At 39.7% G+C, this 23,739-nt stretch overlaps 1 protein-coding gene across 3 annotated transcripts in view; it reads left to right on the top strand.

Annotated features, from left to right (window-relative positions):
• The window catches only part of LOC126266686 (proton-coupled amino acid transporter-like protein CG1139), a 139,135-nt gene that overhangs the window by 104,517 nt on the left and 10,879 nt on the right, over window positions 1–23,739 (top strand). For all 3 annotated transcript variants that reach the window (XM_049971114.1, XM_049971116.1, XM_049971115.1), the window contains exons 5-8: window positions 4,473–4,597; window positions 16,787–16,871; window positions 18,425–18,700; window positions 20,975–21,153. In XM_049971114.1, the coding sequence (XP_049827071.1) occupies window positions 4,473–4,597; window positions 16,787–16,871; window positions 18,425–18,700; window positions 20,975–21,153 (665 nt within the window). The remainder of the gene's footprint in view (window positions 1–4,472; window positions 4,598–16,786; window positions 16,872–18,424; window positions 18,701–20,974; window positions 21,154–23,739) is intronic.

A 23,739-nucleotide genomic window follows, 5' to 3' on the forward strand; every position in this document is an offset into this window, starting at 1 on the left:
GGTCGTTTAGCGGTTTTTCTGACGTTTGGCCAAGTCGAGTAGCTAATGTTGACAATTATTCTTCTTCCACTGTCCATGGCGGCTGGAGTCAAGCCCACAGCCGGAGTTTGTGTGTACTTGCCGCGGCAACTTCTAAGAGTCTCTCCCTGATCATTGCTGGTATATTTCGCCCCTTTGGTCTAAGGAAAGCCTTTCAGACGTTGGTACAAAAGTACCCAGGTTCGACGGGGACGAACAGGTAATAGTCAAGGAGTGGCCGTGGATGTCTCATTATTGTTACACCTAGCAGATCTGTTGTCAAAGAAAAGATAAGAATCCCATCAAAACCGAAATATTTGGATTTGAGCACAAACTCAGATTGCGTAGGTATGAGAAGAGAATCTAACAGTGGTCTTGTTGAACAACAAACACCGCTTTTGCCATTTAGAGAAACCACTGAAAATTTAGATCAATCTGGCCACATGGACATCTGAAACCATCTCCTCTCCAATACGAGCCCTTTGGAATAAAAAGCTGCATCACGCCGCTCATTTGTTTATTATCGCATCGAGTACTGTACTCTTAGATCGTGGAAACGCGGTTTTTAAAGTCTACGACCTGCGACAATTCGTGTCAGTGACATTTTTAAAAACATCGCGAAATATGGGAGAGAGTATCACAGAAATGATACAGGATTTGGGATGGACATCATTAAAAGAACGACGGAATCTTCTCACGAAATTCCAATCATCAACTTTCTCCTCCGAATGCGAAAATATTTTGCTGACACCGACTTACCTAGGGAGGAACGATCACCAAGATAATATAAGGGAAATGAGAGCTCGTATGGAAAAATATAGGTGCTCATCCTTCCCGCGCGCTGTACGAGATTGGAATCTGAGTACTATGGTACTTAACATCGGAGGTCATCAGTCCCCCAGAACGTAGAACTGCTTAAACCTAACTAACCTATGGACAGCACACACATCCATGCCCTAGGTAGGATTCGAACGTGCGACCGTAACGGTCGCACGGCTCCAACTGTAGCGCCTAGAGCCGCTCGGCCAAACCGGCCGGCCGAGATTGGAATAATAGAGAATTATGAAGATGGTTCGATGAACCCTCGGCCAGGCACTTAAATGTGATTTGCACAGTATCCATGTAGATGTAGAAAATGAGTTTTTATTTTCAAATGCTCAGAACTTCGTGATACGGCGCTGTGGAAACAGACATCGACTTTGAATAAAATTGGGCCAGGAAATATTACAGTTTTAAATTTCTGTGTGAGTGTAATACTGCACTGACATCAACTTCATAAATGTGTACGAAGTAAATATGGCCAAAGGTCAACGGAAGGGTTGTCCCTTGTAAAGATGCGTCGTGTATGCGCATATGACACCCGCATATTTCGACTAGATGTAGGGTATGATGCGAGTATAGACACGGTATCAGAGTAACATGCGTCGTATACACATGTAGTGAACATGTCACTACGTCGCGAGTACACAGTCTTTGAACGTGTGGTGATAATAGACGCAAGACGCATATGTCGTAATGGTCCAGCCACATTAATGTGACCACCGCCTGTGTTCGGTGTCAACGTGCAATAACACTTTCAGACGACAGGTGGCAGCACTAGCAGTGGAGGGCACATAAAACGTATCGGTGAGACGAGGAAACAGTGTAGTCGTGTTGTAATAAGGGAACGGAGCGATTGATCTGACATCGAAAAAGGCGTGATCACTGGCTTTAGAGTCGAGGGTGGAAGCATCTCAGAAACGGCGAAGTTTGTAAACAGTTCGCATGCCGCCGTGGTTAAGTATACCGTGCATGACAAAATGGCGCAATCCAAAACCGATACCGAAGCAGCTGCGGTACACCACGCAGACCGTAGACGGCAGGGGTGAACAACGGCTGCGGGGATGTGCACGAACGAATAGACGGGTAACGCCTGAGCAACTGACTGTCCACATGAACCAAAAGCTCAGCGAACGTTGCTTCGTATGGGCCTTCGTAGCAGTCGCATGGTTCATCCACCCACGTTGACTGCTGTTCATCGGCGACGAAGGCTGGATTTCACGCGCCAATACCGCAAATGACGTCCACTGAGCGGCGATGGGTGGCCTTTTCAGATGAATCACGTTTTATACTCCATCGAACAGATGGCCGTTAGTGTGTACGGTGTGAAACGTCTGAAAGAAAAGGGTCCAGCCCTGAGAATGGAGTGTTATAGTCTGGGGAATATTTCGTGGCATTCTCTGGGTGATCTCGTAATTCCGAAAGGTGAGTGGCTCGGAGACTTCTAAAGTAACAGAACCCAGTACGTTGACCTCGATGGTGAGTGTTCATCGGAGGTGAGGGTATCATCTGGAGTACCCCAGGGAAGTGTGGTAGGTCCGCTGTTGTTTTCTATCTACATAAATGATCTTTTGGATAGGGTGGATAGCAATGTGCGGCTGTTTGCTGATGATGCTGTGGCGTACGGGAAGGTGCCGTCGTTGAGTGACTGTAGGAGAATACAAGATGACTTGGACAGGATTTGTGATTAGTGTAAAGAATGGCAGCTAACTCTAAATATAGATAAATGTAAATTAATGCAGATTGATAGGAAGAAGAATCCAGTAGTGTTTGAATACTCCATTAATAGTGTAGAGCTTGACACAGTCACGTCGATTAAATATTTGGGCATAACATTGCAGAACGATATGAAGTGGGACAAGCATGTGATGACAGTTGTGAGGAAGGCGGATAGTCGTCTTCGGTTCATTGGTAGAATTTTGGGAAGATGTGGTTCATCTGTAAAGGAGACCGCTTATAAAACACTAATACGTCCTATTCTTGAGTACTGCTAGAGCGTTTGGGATCCCTATCAGGTCGGATTGAGGGAGGACATGGAAGCAGTTCAGAGGCGGGCTGCTAGATTTGTTACTGGTAGGTTTGATCATCACGCGAATGTTGCGGAAATGCTTCAGGAACTCGGGTGAGATACTCTAGAGGAAAGGAGGCGTTCTTTTCGTGAATCGCTACAGAGGAAATTTAGAGAACCAGCATTTGAGACTGACTGCAGTACAATTTTACTGCCGCCAACTTACATTTCGCGGAAAGACCACAAAGACAAGATAAGAGAGCCTCGTACAGAGACATATAGGCAGTCATTTTTCCCTCGTTATGTTTGGGAGTGGAACAAGGAGAGAAGTTGCTAGTTGTGGTACGAGGTACCCTCCGCCACGCACCGCATGGTGGATTGCGGAGTATGTATGTAGATGGAAATGTAGCACATGGATCAACACAAGTAAGCATCTATCCTTGGGGACCATGTCCACTCCTGCTTGCAACTTGTTTTTCTTCGGCAAGAGGGCATCTACCAGCCGGACAATGCAACGTGTCACACAGCTCGCAATATACGTGCGTAGTTCGAAGAGCACCAGAATGAGTACACCGCACTTCTCCGGCCACCAAACTCCGCCGCGCGCTATTTGAGGCGCCACGTCACGGATTGCACGGCCCTCCCGCCGGAGGTTCGAGTCCTCCCTCGGGGCATGGATTATGTCGTGTTCTTGGCATAAGTTAGTTTACGTAGTGTGCAAGTCTAGGGACCGACGACCTCAGCAGTTTGGTCCCATAGGAATACACACATTTTTGAACCAACCTTCCGGTATTTAAAGCCAGTCACGAATCTACTCGATCGAGCTGTTCGCACAACGGATTCTCAAACAAGAAATCTAGCGCACTGAAGTCTGCATGGCTCCATATCCCTATCAGTTTCTTTCAAAACCACAATGACTCTCTTCCTGCGCGTCTCGCAGCGTTTCCCGGTGCAAAAGGTGGTTATTCAGGATTACACGAGAATTTCGGCTTCCGAGGTCGGCAGTGTCTAACGTGGATTTTCAGTATCGCAGAGACAACGTTTCCGCAGACGTAAACCACCGCACAGGACGACCACACGTGTTTCATGGACGGACTTCACGTCATCTCCACGGGGCGATCAACTGTCTACTGCAAGTCAGACCACCGCCGATTTGAATGTTAGTCTGTGGCAATCCAATTCTGCCAGGACTGTACGGAGATAAACACACCGCATCGCTTTCCCATTAATGTTAGAAACTCGGTGTTTAATCGGATAACGGGAAGTGTTGTAAATATTGCCTAAAATTTTGAACCAAGAAGTCACGATCGCTAAATTTTGTGAAGTTTGTAAAGGCTTAGAAAAAATAGTGTGATTGGTAGAAATCTCTATCTTTTTGCCGGCCGAGGGTTTTAATTTAGATGCAGAAGCGTCTTGCACACAACACGACCGCGCTCGGTATGATGGATCCAAAAATGTATTCTCGGTACGTGCCTCAGTAAAGGAATTTCTCGTACATATGCACTTTTCTCATGCAGTACTGAAGCAGCTTTTGTTCTCGTATTGCTTTAATCGCTCTAGTATATTTCCAAGCGATTTTAATAAACGCCGATCCTTGAGCTGACGTATTTCATTTGTTTGTTTGCAGATGACCGCGTCGCGAGAGATGGGAGAACGCATGAAGCTGCCCCGGCAGCCTGCCTTCGCCGAGACTGTGGAGTTGTGCTTCCAGGCTGGCCCGCTGCGTTTGCGGAAGTACGCCCGCTTCGCAAGGTAAGGTCCGACAACGTCTCACAATCCGCTTCAACACGCTAACATTAGCACCGTCTTTTCCCTGCCGCTCCAGTCTACTGTGGTGACGAGAGGAAAAAACAACTGTGACAATTTCATCTGCAACTTCCACTTTTAACTGGTTGTTACTGTAATAAAGTTTACGGCCATCCCTCCAAGTAAAGCTCTGAATTGCGATCTGATCCCAAATATAAAAGACTCGTGGTCAGTCGTTCTTTTCTAGGTCGAACGCACCGCATTATCTACACCAATATAAGAGCCAAAGCAGTTGCTAATCCTGTTGTCTGCTATGGGCAACACCTGAGTCTGACTCGATAATTTTTTTCTCATATTTGTTAGCTGTAATAGGCTTGTTTATCCCCAACCGTCACTGCATTCTCTGATCAATTCGGCGGAAGCCTTTGGTGCTGAAGTCCCTGCTTTGCCAAGCTGAAACAAAATTATCTCTTTAAAATAGTTTTATATTGCGTTTTACACGTAAATTTTTGAGAATGCCAAGAAAAATCCTACGCTTGGCAGCCTCATCACTTGGCATTTTTATTGGGTCAGATTAATACTCTCAAGTGGGTGACAAGTCGCATCAGATGGCTTGAAAACCCCATCATTCGGAAGACGTACAATTCAAAATCATTATGTCTCATTTTAAAATTTTCAGAAGTTGGTCTGCCGTAGACTTCACTTTTCTCTCGATGTTTCCTATGAAGTCCGCGGAGCAAAAACCTGATTCCATCTAAAATCGTTCGCACGCGAGGTAGCTCTGCTTCTCGTGTTTGCGCTTGTTGTCTCGCGTACGGATACTTCAGATGTCGTCTGCTTATAATTTTGTCACGTATTATCAGCTGCTCTGTTTTTGTGTCAGCGTCGCATTCAAGATACTTCAAGTCAGTTTCTAAAAACTATCGCTAAGAGGCTCTTAGGAGGTTAAGAAGAGACTCGTTTGTGGCAACAGACTGTACGTCTCTAACGTAAGTGGGAGAGTAGTACTGAGAACATCGGTATGTTTCCTCAAATATTTCACTATCATCTGTCCACTATGGCGTAGCATTCCATCTCCTAGTCATACTGAGAAATTGAACTGATAACAACTAGAATTCATGATTTCAAGTAACCGTACATTGCGATTAGAGTTTTCCGTGTTTTCCCCATAATTACCCTTCATGAATCTTTGTCTAGCCTTCTTCTTTTGATCTAATGCTCACAAATGCCAACAGCAGACTGACCTATGACATTCCTCCTCATTTTATCTTCTGTGGAGAAGGTTTGGACGGGAGTGCTGCGTTCCATTTCTGATGTTGCCAAGAAACGAGATTTCCTAGGATGACTTAGCACTAGCCTATTGTTGTTCCTTAAAAATTTCACAGTTTCTTGGTGACAGTTACAAGATATACGGCAGTATATAATAGTATGAACCATGGTGATGAAAGAACTGAAATGTAACAGAAAAAAATGTGGGGCAGTCTTAGATTTCAATCCCCCAGGTATTTGGATTTGTAGTCTAAACTTGTCCTCTTAGCACTGAATGCTGAAACTGCTTCTCTTAGTCGTTTACGATATCAATCTTTCGAAAAAATTTCGTGCTCACTTCGACAGTAACCTTGTTCAGTTTCAAGTAGGGGTAAAGACCCCCGTTCGCCACTCTTATCTCATTGTAGTATTATCATACAGCGGTTTATGCTATGTTCCTATGTTGTGACTGATTTGATGGCATTTTTAGGGTTCTGTACCTCAGTATTGGATCACTTTGCTGTCCGTCTGCTAAGACCCTTTTTTCTCAGGAGCGGGTAGAGGTATCAAGTTGAAATTTGTGTCAAATACTAACGTCTACGGCCCCTTGGCGGTGCGAAAAATATAAGCTTGTAAGTCAATGCAATTAAAAGATAAGGCCATTTATGACACACAGTTTGATACCCACAGACTCATTCGTCAAACCCTATAAATGAACTATCTATAAACGTTAAGAGCGTAAGTCGTCCTAGCACTCGTCCTTTGCCGGCTGGGGTGGCCGAGCGGTTCTAGGATCTACAGTCTGGAATCGCTACGGTCGCAGGTTCGAATCCTGCCTCGGGCATGGATGTGTGTGATGTCCTTAGGTTAGTTAGGTTTAAGTAGTTCTAAGTTCTAGGGGACTGATGACCTCAGAAGTTAAGTCCCATAGTGGTCAGAGTCATTTGAACCATTGAACTTGTACATTTTTTTTCTGATTCCATATTTGATATGAAGACGCGATACCTAATTTTTGAACATGAAAGATGTCACAAGTCTGTGAAAATATGTGCTGAACTGGTTACTTCAACGTTTGGCAACCGGAAACAGTCGTAGATGCGACTCACCAAGAAACCATACAGCATTATGTGGGGATTTTGGAAGCTGGATATCGATAAACAGCTGTAGGCGGTATATAAGGAATCGTTTTTGTTAGACTTTACATTTCTTGTCAAATGGAGAGATGGTACCGTTTTTTAAATGGTGATTTATTATCCAGATTTGGAAAATCGTCCCACTTGTAACATCGTTCAGGCAGAAACGTGAAACTACCGTAATAACTGTCGAATAGCGCGGCGAATAATTTGTAAAGCAAAGGAACGGATAATCAGGTGCGCGGTGAAACATGACGGACCGGCGTCCATTGAAACGGTTGGTCAGAATATCTAAGGTTGGTATGACTCACAAGTCTTCCCAACATGGAAAGTTGAGAACATGATTCTAGGACAAGGTCGGCAGTTACTTTAGCATGACAGTGTGTTTCCACATATTGAATACAAGGTTGTGCAGTTTGCGACCAACCACTTGTTATTTTCCTTAATCCTCAGATTTATTTTTCAGTTATTGCATCCCTCTTTGAACACAAAAGCTTGTATCGGTGACATTAAGCGAATTACTTAGACTCACAAAGGGGGCGCTGAGAAAGTTAACTGCACAAATGATAAGTGACATCACCAGACATTTGTCAACTGCTGTCGGACAAAGGCCATCTCAAAACTTGGATGTGCACTGGCGGTCTTCATCTACATGCATCCATGTTTGTCTTGCATGTTTTCTAATGTCATCCACCCATAGTTCATCAGAGCGCCGTCTGGGTCTTATATCTCGGAATTTTCTTGTTTTCTTGTGCCTGTGTCCCGCATCAGCGCAGGATCGGCATGGTTATTAGTGAATTTCGCATGGTTAATTTAAGGGATGGCCGGATGCCCTTTCTGTCGCCAGAACATTACTCTGAGAAACAAATACCTCCTTCAGTATGCGCTCAGAAAAAATCGCTGTTACGAAGTGGATAATGGATAAGTACTTGTAAAAATTCAAGTCACAGGCAGTTCCTCCTATACGCTCCATCTGATATAGCTATATAAGTCTACTGCTACGTCCTACAGAATGTATTCCTGCATGTGTCTGCGAAGAATTTGCTTTTCTCACATGAAGCATCAGATTCTCTGCGTGTGATAAAGTTTCTGAAACTTTGTACATCGGTCGTCGTACAGCCCACACGGATAAGTGTAAGAAATAGTCGTCGCCACAATCTTTATTAATAATCTCTTTTGAGAAACTCCATGTTTAAAAGTGTAACCTAGAAACAGTGATATGAGCCATTTACGTGACTGTAATAGCTAGTATGCCCGATGTTTGCGAAATCTTACTATAATGTCCTCGATCAGATTTTAGTTCATTTTTGCATTGACGCAAGAAAGCTACGTAACAGCAATGCAGTGCAACGGAAAGTTGGCGAGTGTGTGCTTCAGAACATGTTGTCTCTTCCTTGGCTCTTCTTAATGTCTGTTGTGACTGTTCCGAAAAAAGTTGTAGCCATGTGGCGCGACGAGCTGACGGCATCGTGTATTTTGTTAGTGGAGAGCTACATGACATAAGCATTCCCTGATTACACAAAACGGGTGAGTAATCTTGCCGAACTAAATTAAACGACACTAACCTTATTACCATGAGTCTCATGCTGCAAGCTCTAATTCAACTGTCGGGGAACATTAGGTAAGTATTACAAAATATTTAGATCCCACATCTCAGTGCTAGTCTTCTTCTTCTTCTTTTTTTTTTTTTTCCGGAACGTGGAATGGAGAAGTGGAGCACCAAACGATCTCTAAGAGCTACACACACTTCCTACAATTGCAAATACAATCAGTCCATTGCTGCTTTTTTATGAAGTCCTTTATGCCATGAGGTAGAGAGGGTCCATATAGCTTTAAAAAACGCAGTAGGTCTTGCAATCAGAAGCCGAATTCGTTACAAATACAAAGAACCTCGGCACCCAAACTTACATAGAAAAAAAAGCCTTCCATATTGTCTAGAACCTGAGGGATTAAGTATTAATTGATCAATTACATCTGCAACTACATCTATACCTCGCAAGCCACTGAACCAATACTGCCTTCCTCTGTCCTATTCCATTCGCATCGCATAATGAGCGAGGGAAAAATGACTGTTCGTATGCCTCTTTACTCGCTCTAATCTCTCTTATTTCCATGAGCTTTATGAGAGATTTATGATGCTGGTGGCAGAACTGTCGCGCAGTGTTCTTCGAATACAGATTCTCTACGTTTACTCAACAAGATGTCATGAGAAACGATTTCACGGGAACCAAATCACTTTTCTTCCATAAATACCAATTGAAGTCCTTCATGCATTTCTGTTACACTTTTGTTTCAGCTCTGAGAAGATCAGCGCGTCTCTGAATTCATTCAATGTCTCTTGTCAAGCCTACTTGATAAGGCCTCCCAAACCCGGAACAAAACTCTAGAAATGGTCGCACTAGCGTCTTGCATGCATTTGCTGTACATATGTGCTTCACTTTCCTAGAATTCTTCTAATATTACATTAGTATTCAATGAAGGGAGTGCCTTAATGATAACGTTTAATAAGATAACTTCATCCACATTCTCAAATAGAGTGATTAACTATTCAGATTTAGATTTACCGTAGTTTCCCTAAATCACTTACGGCAAATGCTAGGACGGTGCCTTTGGAAAGCACATGACCAATTCCCTTTCCCAACCTTTCCCATTAAGAACTCGTGAACCACCTGTGTAATGACTTTGCCATCAACTGTGCATTACACCATAACTTCATTGCCACAGGAAACTATACATACAGGAATGCTGTAAAAAAAAAAAAAAAAAAAAAAAAAAAAAAAAAAAAAAAAAACGGATGTACGAGTGTGTGGACTCAAAATGATGTATGGACACATTTGATAAATTATGAATCTGCAGAATCAGCCTCATTTCTTTGTTGCCATACCTCGAACGAGGCATTTTGCGGTGGACCGCATTTGCACATCCGTAGTGAACTGTTCGTCCACTGGCGATTAATTATTGGATTTTGTTCCTTATTACATCAGACAGTAATGACGCTGTTCAAGATCGAAAAGTAGTAGCGCACTAAGACGCCATCTCAAATAGTTCCTTAGAAACTGATCTTTGTCGTTTCATTTTTCGTCCAGGCAGGTACTTCCGCCTTAGCAATAGTAGATTACCGATAACTAGAGTTTTACCGAAGACATAATAGCAATAACCCATCCGCTTACGCACCAGTAGGCCTAATTTCAGAGGCTGCACTGTAAGTGCTTTGAATATCAGCTAGTGATCTCCATCCAAATTGGGCGTCAAACTGCATCAATCTCTCTGTGCCGACTAGATGTCTTCACACTTGCAATGACGCAACTTGTTGACACGTAGAGTTGGTGCCCCCGCCGATGGCGCAGTCACGGGTAACTTCACTACGCCTTTAATAGACTGTTATTTAATGTAGTTAATATTCTTTCAGAAGAATTTAATTCTGTTTGTCAGTGTTCGTGTTATTATTATTATTGTTATTATTGGTTTTCCCTCCGCGTGAGGCGAGCGAGCGCCTCGGCCGCCTGAGGTTCGCCCGCCGAGTCTTTTGTTACCAAAGATACTGAGAAGGCGCGCTCCACGACGGCCCATAGATACTGCTCTTTTAAAACAACACATTATCATTAATTTTTTCCCCAGTTGATTCGAAACCTTATGAAAAAAGACTTGCATATTAGCTCAGTTGAGAGAAAATTAATATTAAGGAAGAAACATATTATATCTCAGCGATGGAAAACGGACTGCATTTTTCGTCATAGCGACGAGGAAAAAACTGTAATTACGTTTTCTGTGTGAACTGCTTTTTCTTTAATCAAGCCTGCTTGCTGAACGGAAATTACAGGAAAGGAACCATTAGACCTATACACTTCGTATCTTGCCTAACTGCAACATTGCCGACGCGAAGTGTGCTAGAAGGCAAAAGAAAATACTTTTCGATTCTGCTTCAACAAGCGTTCAGTATATCGGGTATTTCAGGTTTCTGGAGAAGAACAAAATTAACTATTTCGAAATTAGTACAAAAATTAGCGACAGTTCTGCTGTACCATTTCAAAATTCTAGTGAGATCGGACACTAACACGCTGATCGGAAAATTTATTTCACTTATATTTCATCCAAACATTTCGTTGTGGAAACGATGCCGAGAGTGCAGCAGAAGTCGGTAAACTGTATACCCACTATATCAGCCAAATCTTAAAATACGTGTAATTCGTAAAATCAAGTGTCCCACACAAAGCAGACGCACCTTCCACAAAGTTGACTTCGTTTGTTCAGACATGCCGCTACTAACTATAAAAAGTACGAATGAACTACTCAAGTACCACTTATGTATAAATTGATATTAAAATGTGTAAATCTACCTGCTTCCTGACCAAAGCGAAATTCAGTTTTACATTTTGTATATAAACCAATGAAATGTGTACCAGCATTTATGTTGCCACTCAGTGTCAAAGACATGTGCTCTAAATATAAAATGGTACTTCTCTCAACAGAACAATAAGTACTGAGTTTTCAGAAAGATTGCCCGCACTTCTGGCTGCTACATAAGGTCTATTTTGACAACAGAGATATATGTACAAAATGACCAGTACCGTAATGCATTTTGATATCACTGTTGCAAATGTTTGTTGACTTCCTGCAGAATATACACACCCAGTAACGATATAAAGCACACAATATACTGCTAGAGTGCTAAATTTTCCGTTAAAATGTGCAGGAATAAAATCATGATAGAGACTGTAAAATTTGTAGCTGATCTGAAGGGGTACACAGTACAGTATAGTTACAGAGATGCTTCAGGAACTCAAATGGGAATCCCTGGAGAGAAGGTGGTGTTCTTTTCAAGAAACTATTGAGAACTGGCATTTGAAACTGACTGCCACTAACATGCATTGCGTATAAGGATCATGAAGATAAGATACAAGAAATTAGGGCTGATATGGAGGCATACAGACAGTTGTTTTTCCTCCCCTCTATTTGCGAGTGGAACATGGAAGGAAATGACAGGTACTGGTACAGGGTACCCTCTGCCACGCACCATATAGTGGCTTGTACCTATGTAGGTGTACATGTAGAAGGGAGAAATTATTGTGAAGTACTGCAATTTTGTGCTGATCTGATAGTTCCCTGTCTATTTCAGTCAATGACATTGGATTTACATAACCAGAAATAAGCTCATAGTCCTTAACCATGTGCAGACAGATCAAAACTTTTTGCCTAACTAGAACATAGAGCATTATGAAAGTGACAGAAATCAGCAAAAAGATAGACCCCTAATACTCACTATGCTCTTATCTGTTCACTATGAATACTGCAGAAACATTGCACACAGATTATAATGGGCTGGCAAAGTAGACTTGTGCCCAAGATACAATACTAAAAAATTGAGGGGCTAAATTGTTGTCTCTCTGTGGATATGTTATGTTGGTTTTACAAGTTAAGCTAAGATTTTGACCCGATCTGGATTCAAATATGTATGCAAGCCCACCAAAATTAGTCCAGTCAATACAAATAGTGCACACACTTGGCATCCAAAAGGCAAGGAAGTAATAGTCAGAATTGGAATAAACACTGTCATCATGACTAAAATGGAAGCAGTGTTTGTTATCTCTTAACAGAAGTAAGAACTAACAGGTGGTAAAAAAACTTAATGCAGCAAGTTGTAGAAACAGGAGATTGAAAGCATTCTTAAATCCAGCAAGTCTTGGTCTCACATGTGATAATGCAAAGTGCTTGGGAGAAAACAGCAAACTTGACTGTGATTGCTATTTTCTTTCTGTAAATTAACAAGAACAAAGTTTGCAGCTACTACGTGACTCATTCAACCTTACGATTTGATTCATCATCCTTCATGTAGTATTGAGCATCAAGCAACACTATTGATATATGACTTCATGATAACAGATAAAATAGACAACTTAATATTATATATCCTAGAAAGCCTAACATTTTAAAATCCAAAATCTCCAACACACTTTCCGAAGTGTACTAAAGCTGTGGACTAAAGCTGTACATTCTGTAGATTCTGTTCATCGTACAATTGCACTGTACATAAATTCAGTGATTCAAATTCTGTAATTGTTGGTACGACAATCCACAGATAATTTACTTTTTTTTTTGCTTGGAGCGGATAACAGTTTACCATTGGAAGCCATTTGATTGTTTGTTGCAGCTGGTAGTCAAGGAATGAACATTAATGTCATTCACTAATCATATATAATGCATGAATATAATTACAGAATGCAATTCTGTAAAAGGAGTTAGGCTATAGATGATATGTATTACTATTTGATTACACAAAACACTGCAGTATCCGGAAATAATATGTTAGATGATTCCAAGATTTACACAATATAATTTCAATCTAAAATGGATATTGGTTACAGGAATTTCATGGGGATCACTACTTCAGTTTCAAATGGCAGATGCGTTTTATCATTAAAAACACTGATAATTTTGAAGTATTTCATTGGTACAGCACTTGCCACTTGCCAATAAAGCTGGGATTTATCCACATCCCACAATGCTATATTCTGTAGCTGTCTGCCACAACAGGCCTACATATAATTATGACCGTAATACACGTTCTCTCCTAAGTAGTGTAAACACATCTATATTCGTGCAGTTATAGGCTTCTACAGTAAATTGTAATGATCTGGTTTCGTTCATCAAGGACAAAAAGCTAAACAATATGGCATAACACTCACAACTGAAATTCTTTGAAACTTTCCTTGACCAATGTCAAATTTGGTCTCATTGGATTTAAACCTCAGAAATTATGAAGAGTTAATTTAGTGGTACTGAATATCCAGAAACAACCCTCTAAGAGGTTTCCTATATGAACGTTGTGATATGAAATCTGTGACTTTAGCACCGCTCTTCCTTGAAGAAATGACTGTAGTGTATGTCAGCATGATGTATTGCTGTATCAGTATGTTTACCATAGAAGGTTTGGTACACAATTCATAGCATTCTCCCATTTACTCAGTAAAAATTTTTCATGATTACATGTGACAGGCAGCAGCAGAAAAATAAATACTTTTTGGCTCATAGATGACAAAGGCATTACAGACAAATGAATGATGGACAACTCCAGCCTGAACAGGAGTGGGGTAGGAAATCGCTCTTAAACTTTTATCCAGAAACTTATATAGTTTCTTATTTGTCAGTTCTTATGAATAAAATAGTCCAAATATATCTGGAGCCAAATGGCACAAAATTAATCCTATCTCACTGATTTCTACGTGTAGAATCACATCATAATTTACACCACAAAACTTTCAAACATTTAAAAATATGCTATCCAAACTTTGTCTTTTGTGGGCATCGGTCTAACCAACTGAGCAGAACTCATGCCTTGACTCAGTGTTTCAGTGTGCAGGATTTCTTGCCTACTTTCAACACTACCAAATAATACTTTAACATCGTGTCCACAATCACAGTAGGGATGATGGACAGCTTTGAACTGCATAAGGAGGGGGTAGGAAATTGAATCTTTTGAGGGAATAACCACAGTATTCACATGAAATGGTTAGGAAAACAGAACACCTAAATCGGAATGGCTGGACCGGGATTAGTACACTCAATTTGAAGCAGGTTTTTCACGAAGTGTTAGGAACATGTAAAAATCAATGCTAAAGATTGTCTTCATAGTAAGCACCAGACATCAGTCTTAATGATGAAATAGATTTTCCTTAGGTGTGAAAAAAAGGTGGTTGTCTTTGAGTTCAGCAGACCATACTGCTGGCGAACATGTTGTGTAAACTGATTGGGGATATCCCAGCTAATGACCCTATCCTAAAGCAACATATTCAGAAAATTCTATCGTCAAAACCCACAGTTCATAATGCATTGTGGTTGCATGCCCATTGTCTCTGCAATGTCAATTAATAAAAACTTTTGTTCACTAAGTTGACAATGAAGTGGAATGGTGAGGAGCTGAGAGATACACATCTCATGCAGTATGGAGTGATGAGTAGTGTGTAACAGATCAGAAATGCACTGTTGATTGATGGCTCACACCTTGAATCCATGCTCTAACCATGCAAATGTTTCAGGTTCAGAACACAGTTCTATTTTTGTCCATGGCACAATACCATCACTTAATAAGATATTATTTATCTGTATGTGGATCAAATCATGAGCCAGGTTGGAGATGTTAATAATAAAGTCAATATGTCATCTTTTAGATAGGATTTTTACTTTACCAACGCACATTTCAAAGCACAGCATCATCAGGGCTTCAATTATTTATCATATGACTGTCATTGTGATGTCAACACTCCAGAAACTTTTACATGTGGAAATAAGTTATTGAGTAACTTATACCCACAAACTTGTATTCAACATGTTACATATCACTGTACAGTCAAAAGCGTCTGTGAAGCTTATTTTGTTTTAGACCTGTTCAGCTTGGGATGAATCTTGTTGCATTGAAAATGACTACTGATAACAGATTAATGCTGTTAGAGTATGGTACAAGTGTAAATGGGAGCTAGTATCTCACCAATAAGCGGTTTACAGCATTGAAAATCTGAAAGAACACATGGATTTTATAAAAAGTGGAACAATTGCTTGAAATGTCACATAATGTTTCTAAATCATTGCCTGGTAATTGTAAACAACTTACAAAGAGGAAAACCCTGAGAGTGCTTCATTATTCTGTTGTTGAAGACCCATTAGAAGAACTAATTCTTGATGAAAGTTCAGAGGAAGATGGGGAATCATATAGAAGAAATTAAATGAAGTGTTAGCAGCATCTACAGAGAAGGAAAAGAGACAATCAAAATCATGGGAGAAACTGAAACCAATAAGCAAGCAGATTAGTGTGTTTGTAGTTACTCTGTATGAAAATAAACATTACCCTAGTGTTATTGAAAGTTTTATCAACTATGGTGCAACCATAAATATCATGATGCTATTTCTTGATAACTGGAAGTGGCCTGTAAATAAAAATATACTTTTTCATAAATGATATGATATAGTCAAAGGTATAAACCCCTCAAGATGGTTAAGCAAAAGAGGTATTTTCCCAGTGCCAGAGCTGGTCGGTGATGATAAAATTGTGCAAAATATGTTCCTGGCATAGTCAATGACATTTTGACACACCATCTTACCTAATGAAGCACTGGTCTTTTCTTTGATAACAAAATAACACTACCTTTGTTCATGTTTGTTACTTTTTTACATTTCAAATAAAAAAAGGTTGCACTACCCTGAATTTTTATTATTTTTGTCCCTCCATTCCCAAAATTACATAAATGTTGATTTACTATGATCTTGTAAGATAACAACTAATTTTAAAGAGGGTAACATTGTCTCAAGCTGTTATCCTGTCTTAAAATAATGTTTATATTGTGGGGTTACTTTGCTCCAATTATTAAAACATTGTAAAATATCAGATATAAATCTTTGGTGTCTTAGTATGTTGATATATGCTTTGTAAATTCTTTCAGAATAGACTAATCTCATTTCCAAAATTCATTTTACAAAACCAGTATGCATTATATGATTATGTTTGATAAAGTCTCCAAAAGTGGATCGAAGTAACCCCACTTTACGTTATATCAATTTTACTGATTTCTGTTGTATATGACATCAAAGTTAGGTAACTTCCATGTGTTGTTGACATTTCTATATGAGCACGTTCATGTAACACTGTAAACAATGTGTGGAAGTTACTTGTGTAATGTGCGAATTTCATCTCTTGGCTAAACTAATGCCAGCAATGTTAAAAAGTGTGCAGCACCTGTCCAGCACTGAAGTGAGTCTTAGTGATACAGTGGGCACAGCACAGCCTTCTCTCAGCACAGGTACTAATGACATGTTTTTAATCCAGGTGGCTTGTTGATGTCTTCCTCTGCATAACCCAGCTTGGCTTCTGCTGTGTCTACTTTGTGTTCGTCGCCAACAGCATCAAGCAGGTACATGTTCACACTTTTTTTTTCTAAAATCTTGTCATCCACAGCACGCCATTTTATCCTAGAAAATAGTTTCTGAAGTACCAAAACTGTTTACTCCATGAACCCACAAAGCTTGAATCCACCCCTGAGTGAGTAAATTACATGCTCTAACACTTTTAGTTAATCTCAGATCTGCACCTGACTAACCTACAAATTGTTCTCTTCTATTGTTCCATTTTAAATCATTTCTGATCGACAATAGTAAATATTTAGCAGTTATAATTATTTCTGCTGATCAGCACTCATGTACTCAAACAATAATGGTTTGTTTCAACTATTTATGTGCTAAACTTTAGATTTATTAATGCTTTGAGTCAAATGCCATTTCCTTCACTAAACACCAATCCCCCGCATGTCTCCCTGCAGGTTTTTCTGCATTTCACAAGTCTTTTAGAGTCACGCCTTCTGGTACACAACAGAATCATTGATGAACAACCTCAGAAAGCCTCCAACATTATCCATCAGATTTTACATATATTTCATATCTTGAATAGAGCAATTATTTCTATTCACTAAAACTCATTCACAAGATGGTGCAATATTCTGTAAGATTATATTTTGAAGTTAAAAGTTATCAGGATTTTGTACTGCATCACTGGGATTTTGTACCACATCATTCTTTCCATGATATCTGAATCAATATGGGAAACATTCTCCTTAAATTGAATTTGTGAAATTCTGACATTGTACCACAGTGGGTGGCCTGTTTCCAGAAGAAGGCCTCAGAAAAAGGCCAGAACTTTAGATAAAAAGATTCTGGAAAGAATGGTGCAGTACAAAAACATGAAAACTTGTAAATAATTGAGAATATCTGCAAAATACTATCTCTTTAAGTTCATATTTTGTTCACGGTAAGACAGTGTGAAACACTATCAAATATCTTCCGGGATTCAAGGAACACAGAATCATGCTGGGCGTCATTACTTTTAACTCTCTAGGCCTCATGAATTAAAAGAAGAACCCAAGTTTCACATAAATTCATTTTGCAGAATCCATGTTCTTTCCAACAGGTGAGATATTCATTCTTTAAAACATTCATACTACACAAGCACATAAGTTGTTCCATAATTCTATAACATTGGTAATGTAGGCCTCTAATAATGTTCATCATTCCAACGAGTTATTCTGTAAATAAGAATGATTCCTCAGTGCACCACATTGGTAAGTGACAAATCATAAACTGCTACTAGGGAGAAGCAATTTGTGTTGGCTAATCATAACAGCACATTTATCTCATTAGATCCATTAGCCTTCTGTCTGTCAAATGGCCTGAAGACGGGGTGCTTTCTTTTTCTATTCTGTTATCATGTATTTCAGCATCTGTCATTTTAACATTTATTTGGTAGCTGAAAGGAATTTTTTGTGCAATTGTTCAAAAGTAGGTCTTTTGTGTTAACTTATATCTGTATGGCTGATCATTGAGCAAATGGTATTTCCTAAGTAAGATCTAGTTGTAAATGGCTCAGAGGTTTAGATAGCACAGTGCCTATTGTAACGTCCTCTTCTCTCTGCAGGTGGTCGACGAGTATGCGACGCCATTGGATGTGCACATCCACATGGCGCTGGCATTTGTGCCCATATTGCTGAGCTGCTGGATCCGCTCACTTAAGTTCCTGGTGCCAGTGTCACTCCTGGCAAACGTGTTCATGGCAGTTGGTGTTGTGGCCACCCTCTACCGGGTCTCCCTGAATCTGCCCAGCATGTCAGAGAGGGAGCTCTTTATCTTTGACTGGGCCAAACTACCTCTCTTCTTTGGCACCACCATCTATTCCTTTGAAGGAATTGGACTGGTAAGAGACCTATTAAATGTGCACACTGTTTATTGATAACATGTTTCTTTGTTCACCTTTTCTGGGAGTAGTTCATGGCAGGAAGTTTGTGCAGGGGTGTAAAAGTTATTGACCACAAATAACGGTATGTGAATCAATATTGCATATCTTTTTTCCCCTGCTGATCTTGCCAGCTAGGGATCATGTGGCAGTTTAAATTCCTTCACACTGGCTCTTTCTCTTTACCTCCAAAATTCTTTTAGCTTTTCATTGTGCCTCTTCCTTCAGTCTTCAGATCACTTCCCAACACTTCTCTTACTGCTTCCACTTTGCAACTCTTCTAAATGTGACACTTTCCTTCTGAAAATCTCTCTTTTTGCTTCTTCTTCAGCTTTTATATTGTGTGCTTCTAAATCTTTAACTTCTTTAACAGCCTATTGTCATTCATCCTGTATAAACATTAAAAGATATCAGTCTTCTTTACCTTATTGTTTCTGTTATTATTTTCAGATGTTGAAGTATTTCCTCGATGTTTCTTATTTTCCAGGCTTCTCTAGTCCTTATTGGACAATTTTTTTCCTTGTGATTATTCCCTCTAACACTTCTAGTTTATCTAACCTATAATTCAGTGCCAAGCGCTGATCTGCATACAAGCATTCAGGTCTGACTAACATACTCCAATTGATTCTTTTTGCAATTTATGATATGTACTTTTTATTGTAAATATTTTTATTCTATCTTTTCATTTATAAAAGATTTTTGTCTAACCAATTTTCTTGGATTCTCTCCTATATAATAGAATTGTTTAAGATTTTCTATTTTACCTATTTCTTTCTGTAACAATTTAGTTGCATTTTTTCTGTAAGCAGTAAATTTAGTACTCTCTGCAGAAATTCTTAAACCTGCTGTGTCACCAACCTGTTTCGAGAGTCTGACTTGTATTTGTGCATCTGCTGGATTTTTCAGGTAGTACAGTAAAATCATCTGTAAATCTCAGACAGTTTAATTCAATACACTGTTTCTTTTTCCCCACTTCACTGATTAAGATATTCTTTTAATTTGTCATTCCAATTTTTATAATTTACATTAACATACATGGGGTTAAGCCTGCACCTGTATCGCCTCAAATAAGTTTTGACTCTTTAAAGATGTTTGTGATTATTTTTCATCTACACAAACACTGACAAGGTGGCGCACAAACAAAGACCAACCTCTTACATGTATCGACTTTTTGTCTTTAAATGGAAGCATGGTACTTTTTTTTTTTTTTTTTTGCATCAGAACAGGCACCCAGATCTTAATGCCACTCTACAAGGAAACTTGTATCGCCAGGTTGAGATGCAAAGTCTCTTGAGACCTGATCTACATGGACAACAAACCTAATCTACATAGACACTGGCTCCACTGTAGTTCAGGATATCCCTCAAAAGGGAAACACACAACTACTGAAGTATCTCTGGCCTTAAGAATACATGTTTTGTTGAGTTACCTCAGCAGTGTTAGATTCCACAGAGAGTGGAGTAAATTTTTGGCTGATGCATGCCATTCAGAAGGCTGGAATAACATATGTTTTTGTAAACATTCTGAATATATAAGGTCCAAATGTGTGGCTCATTGACTAAGCTGCAGACTACCAATCAAAGGGTCTCAGGTATGACACCTGGTCAGTTGTAGGAGTGTTATTTTTCTCTTATCATTTTTATGAACTCTGGCAATGTTTGTTCATGTGAAAAATGGCAAGATGCACCACTGCTTGGATTTATTCCTACTCTGTAGTTCTCCCTACAAGTGCCTGGTTGAATCTGTTTAAGGAGCAGAGGGGGCAAGGGCATACCACCTTCAGTAGAACCATGCCTATTAAACCACTGTGGTGTTCAAACCAATCCTCAGGTTGATGACAGCTTTTTATGGTCCAAATCAGAAGTTCAGTTTGTGACATCCAAAACCCACAATGCCTGAACAATACCTGAGCAACAATGGTACAAACATTCAGCCTTAATCTTTAAAAGGAGACCAACATAATGGCAATATGTCTATTTGTAGCCAAGTCATTGAAATTATTTTGACAGAAATGGTCATTTATTGCCTTCCCACTTTCTGTTTTGATTTCAGATGTTTTCACTTCTGAAGACATCCTGTACAGACAATGTCCCAGAATACTGTTTCTTTAATTTGGTGTACATGAACCAAGTTGTGTGTTAGTGTGTCAACCACACTGACATATTATGTCATATGATAGAGGACTTGAAGCTTTCCATCACAATGATTCTTAAGCAGCATCTACCCATTTCACAGATCCTTCCACTGCAGATGCAGATGAAGAAGCCACACCAGTTCTCGATGCCTCTTGGAGTGCTCAATGTGGGCATGAGTATTGTCTGCTCCCTTCTGGTGGCTGTTGGTTTCCTGGGTTATCTCCAGTATGGTGATGATGTCAAAGGATCAGTCACCCTGAACTTGCCACAAGACGAAATGTAAGTACTGTACATCAAATGCACCTCTTCACTTATTTAGTGTTTTTTTGCTAGAAGACTATTATTTCTGGTATTCGGTTTTAAACCAGGATGCACGGGAGATAATTTGAAGTTCCTTCCAGGTATACAATATATCAAGCGTTTCTTATATCAATTGACCAGTATATGATTAATTACTTCTCTACACAAAATAACCTACTTCTGTAATGTTTAATATTACCATTTCCTTTGTATGTTGTAATTACATTACTCCTTCAAACCAGCTTTGCTGTTACAGTACAGGATTGTTATGTATCACCCAATCTGCTTTTCTACTATTTGTTTTTGCATTTCAACTGTACATCACACAGACTAAGTTTTGTAACATATGGATACATGTAATGTGATTCTTCAATTTCTCTTGACATATCAGTTGATTGAACAGTCTACTGAAGTACTGCAAGTCCATAGTGTCTCATGGACACTGTTGGACACTACAAACTAGCAATGCACCATGGACTTTTTGATTATTCTATGAAGCTCATTATCAACACTATCCAACTGCAGCACTTTACAATCCTTACACTGTACTGCAGTGTTATCCAAACAAGCATTGTGGCCTCCAGATTATATTGGTGCATTAATGTTTGTCTGTAATCTTCCTTCTCATAATTTGTTTTCTTTACATTTTGTAGTCCGAATATCTTAAGTGCGTTATCATCATACAACACTGGTAATTTACTTCAGTGGTAAACACAGACATGCTGTCAATGATTCAGGATTTTAGGGACACATTTCTCATTTTGCTTTTTTATTTTCAGTGCTAAGTTTTGGTAAAATACAAACAGAGATGTGAAAGTCGAGAATGGTTCTTTAATAAGTGGTACATATTTGGGAATGGGGGCAGATAAATAAAACTATGCTACAGTATTTTTGGAAAAATATACAACAGGTTCCTAAATACAGGTTGACTGAAACCTTTTGATAAAAATCCTGCTCATGGGAAATGAGCCCATGAGCCTAGAATGAGAACTTTGAGATAAAAGAGCTAATGGTCAGAAATGAATACATGTATTTTTATTACCATAAACATTTTACACCTTCCAAGAATCCATAGTCTTGCAGCTGTAACATTGAAAAAATGCTCTTGGGCTTCCAGCTGCATCAAGTGGTTAGATGCCACGATCTTATGACAAAGCTTTCCTTGGCCATTGTCACATGAAATAACTGCTGATGGGCTGTTGGTATTCCATTAGATACTCTAGCTGCTGGCTGTGACATCACCGGTATGCATTACATCGCCATATATTGGTATATGTTGGCTCTACATTTGATGCACACACTTTAACTTCACATTTGCTGGATCCAGTGCCACACTGCACTGCAGGTCACTGTTTCTATTAAAGGTGTTGTCAGTGATTTTTTATTTTGATGGATTCTTTAATTATGCAATACCAGAAGCTTTAATGTGAGCCATAACAGAGATTTCATCACATAGGATCCAGTGACAGTTTTCTAGAGCATACTCAACTAAAGTGAGTTTTTCAGGGTAGCTTGCTCGTTCCCACATAGTTCAACACAGCACATTGTTTGTTCTGTGATCTATAAAATACTTTGGGAGCACTGTCAGTCTTATGTTAGATATACAGTGTGCATTCTAGAACAATGTAGGAAGGAGTGTGAGGGATTTTATCAGCTATTCATCCCAAATAAATGTCCTTAGTCTGAGCATGCTCTAGAAATTAGACACTTTCAAATGTGATGAAACCTCTGCCGTGGCTCACACTAATCGCTTCGATGACTATGTGCTTAAGGAAACCATCAAAATAAAAGTCGCTGATAATGCTCTTAATACAGACAGCAGCCTGCAGCTCAGCATAGCATTGGATCCACCGATCACAAGGCTGAAGCGTGTACATCGAATGTGGAATCAATAAATATCCACATGTGGTTACGCCATGAGCACCTACGATGTCACACCTGGCTGCTAGAGGGCACAAGGGCGTACTATCAGCCCATCAGCTGTCAATCCACATGACTATGGCTACATAGAGCTTTGTCGAAAGTTTGTAGCATTCTAATCTCTCAATACGGCTGACAGCCTGAGACCATTTTAGTCAGTTTTACACCTTGTAGCAACAACTAAAGGTTAGGGTAACTGTTCAATGTTCAAACAGCCACAATGTAAGCATTTAACATAATCTGGCGGCAAGATTGAACTCTCAGTTCAACATCATTTAGCCCTATTGCTTGCATGCATTGTTTATGAATGAATTGTTGTTGCAGCTCCATGCTGCATTCTTCAAATTGTAGGTTTGATGAGAAAACTAACAAGTGCTTTTTGATGAGTCTTCCACCATGTGATCCAACTCTATCATCTCAGATTCCACTATGTGAAAATTTTGATAAGAACCTTGGTCATATTTCTGTGGTTTGAGCAACCAAGTTAATAATGAGTTTATATATTACATTTGGTTACCAGTTTTGACATGTGACAGTGAAATATGGCAAACACAAAAAGTTTGCACACTGAACAAAGGAGAATGCACATTGTGAATTAAGTAATAGTTAACAAACAGAAATGACCAGAAAATGTAGCTATGACTA

Source organism: Schistocerca gregaria, chromosome 4 (genome assembly GCF_023897955.1).
Source record: "Schistocerca gregaria isolate iqSchGreg1 chromosome 4, iqSchGreg1.2, whole genome shotgun sequence".
NCBI lineage: Eukaryota > Metazoa > Arthropoda > Insecta > Orthoptera > Acrididae > Schistocerca > Schistocerca gregaria.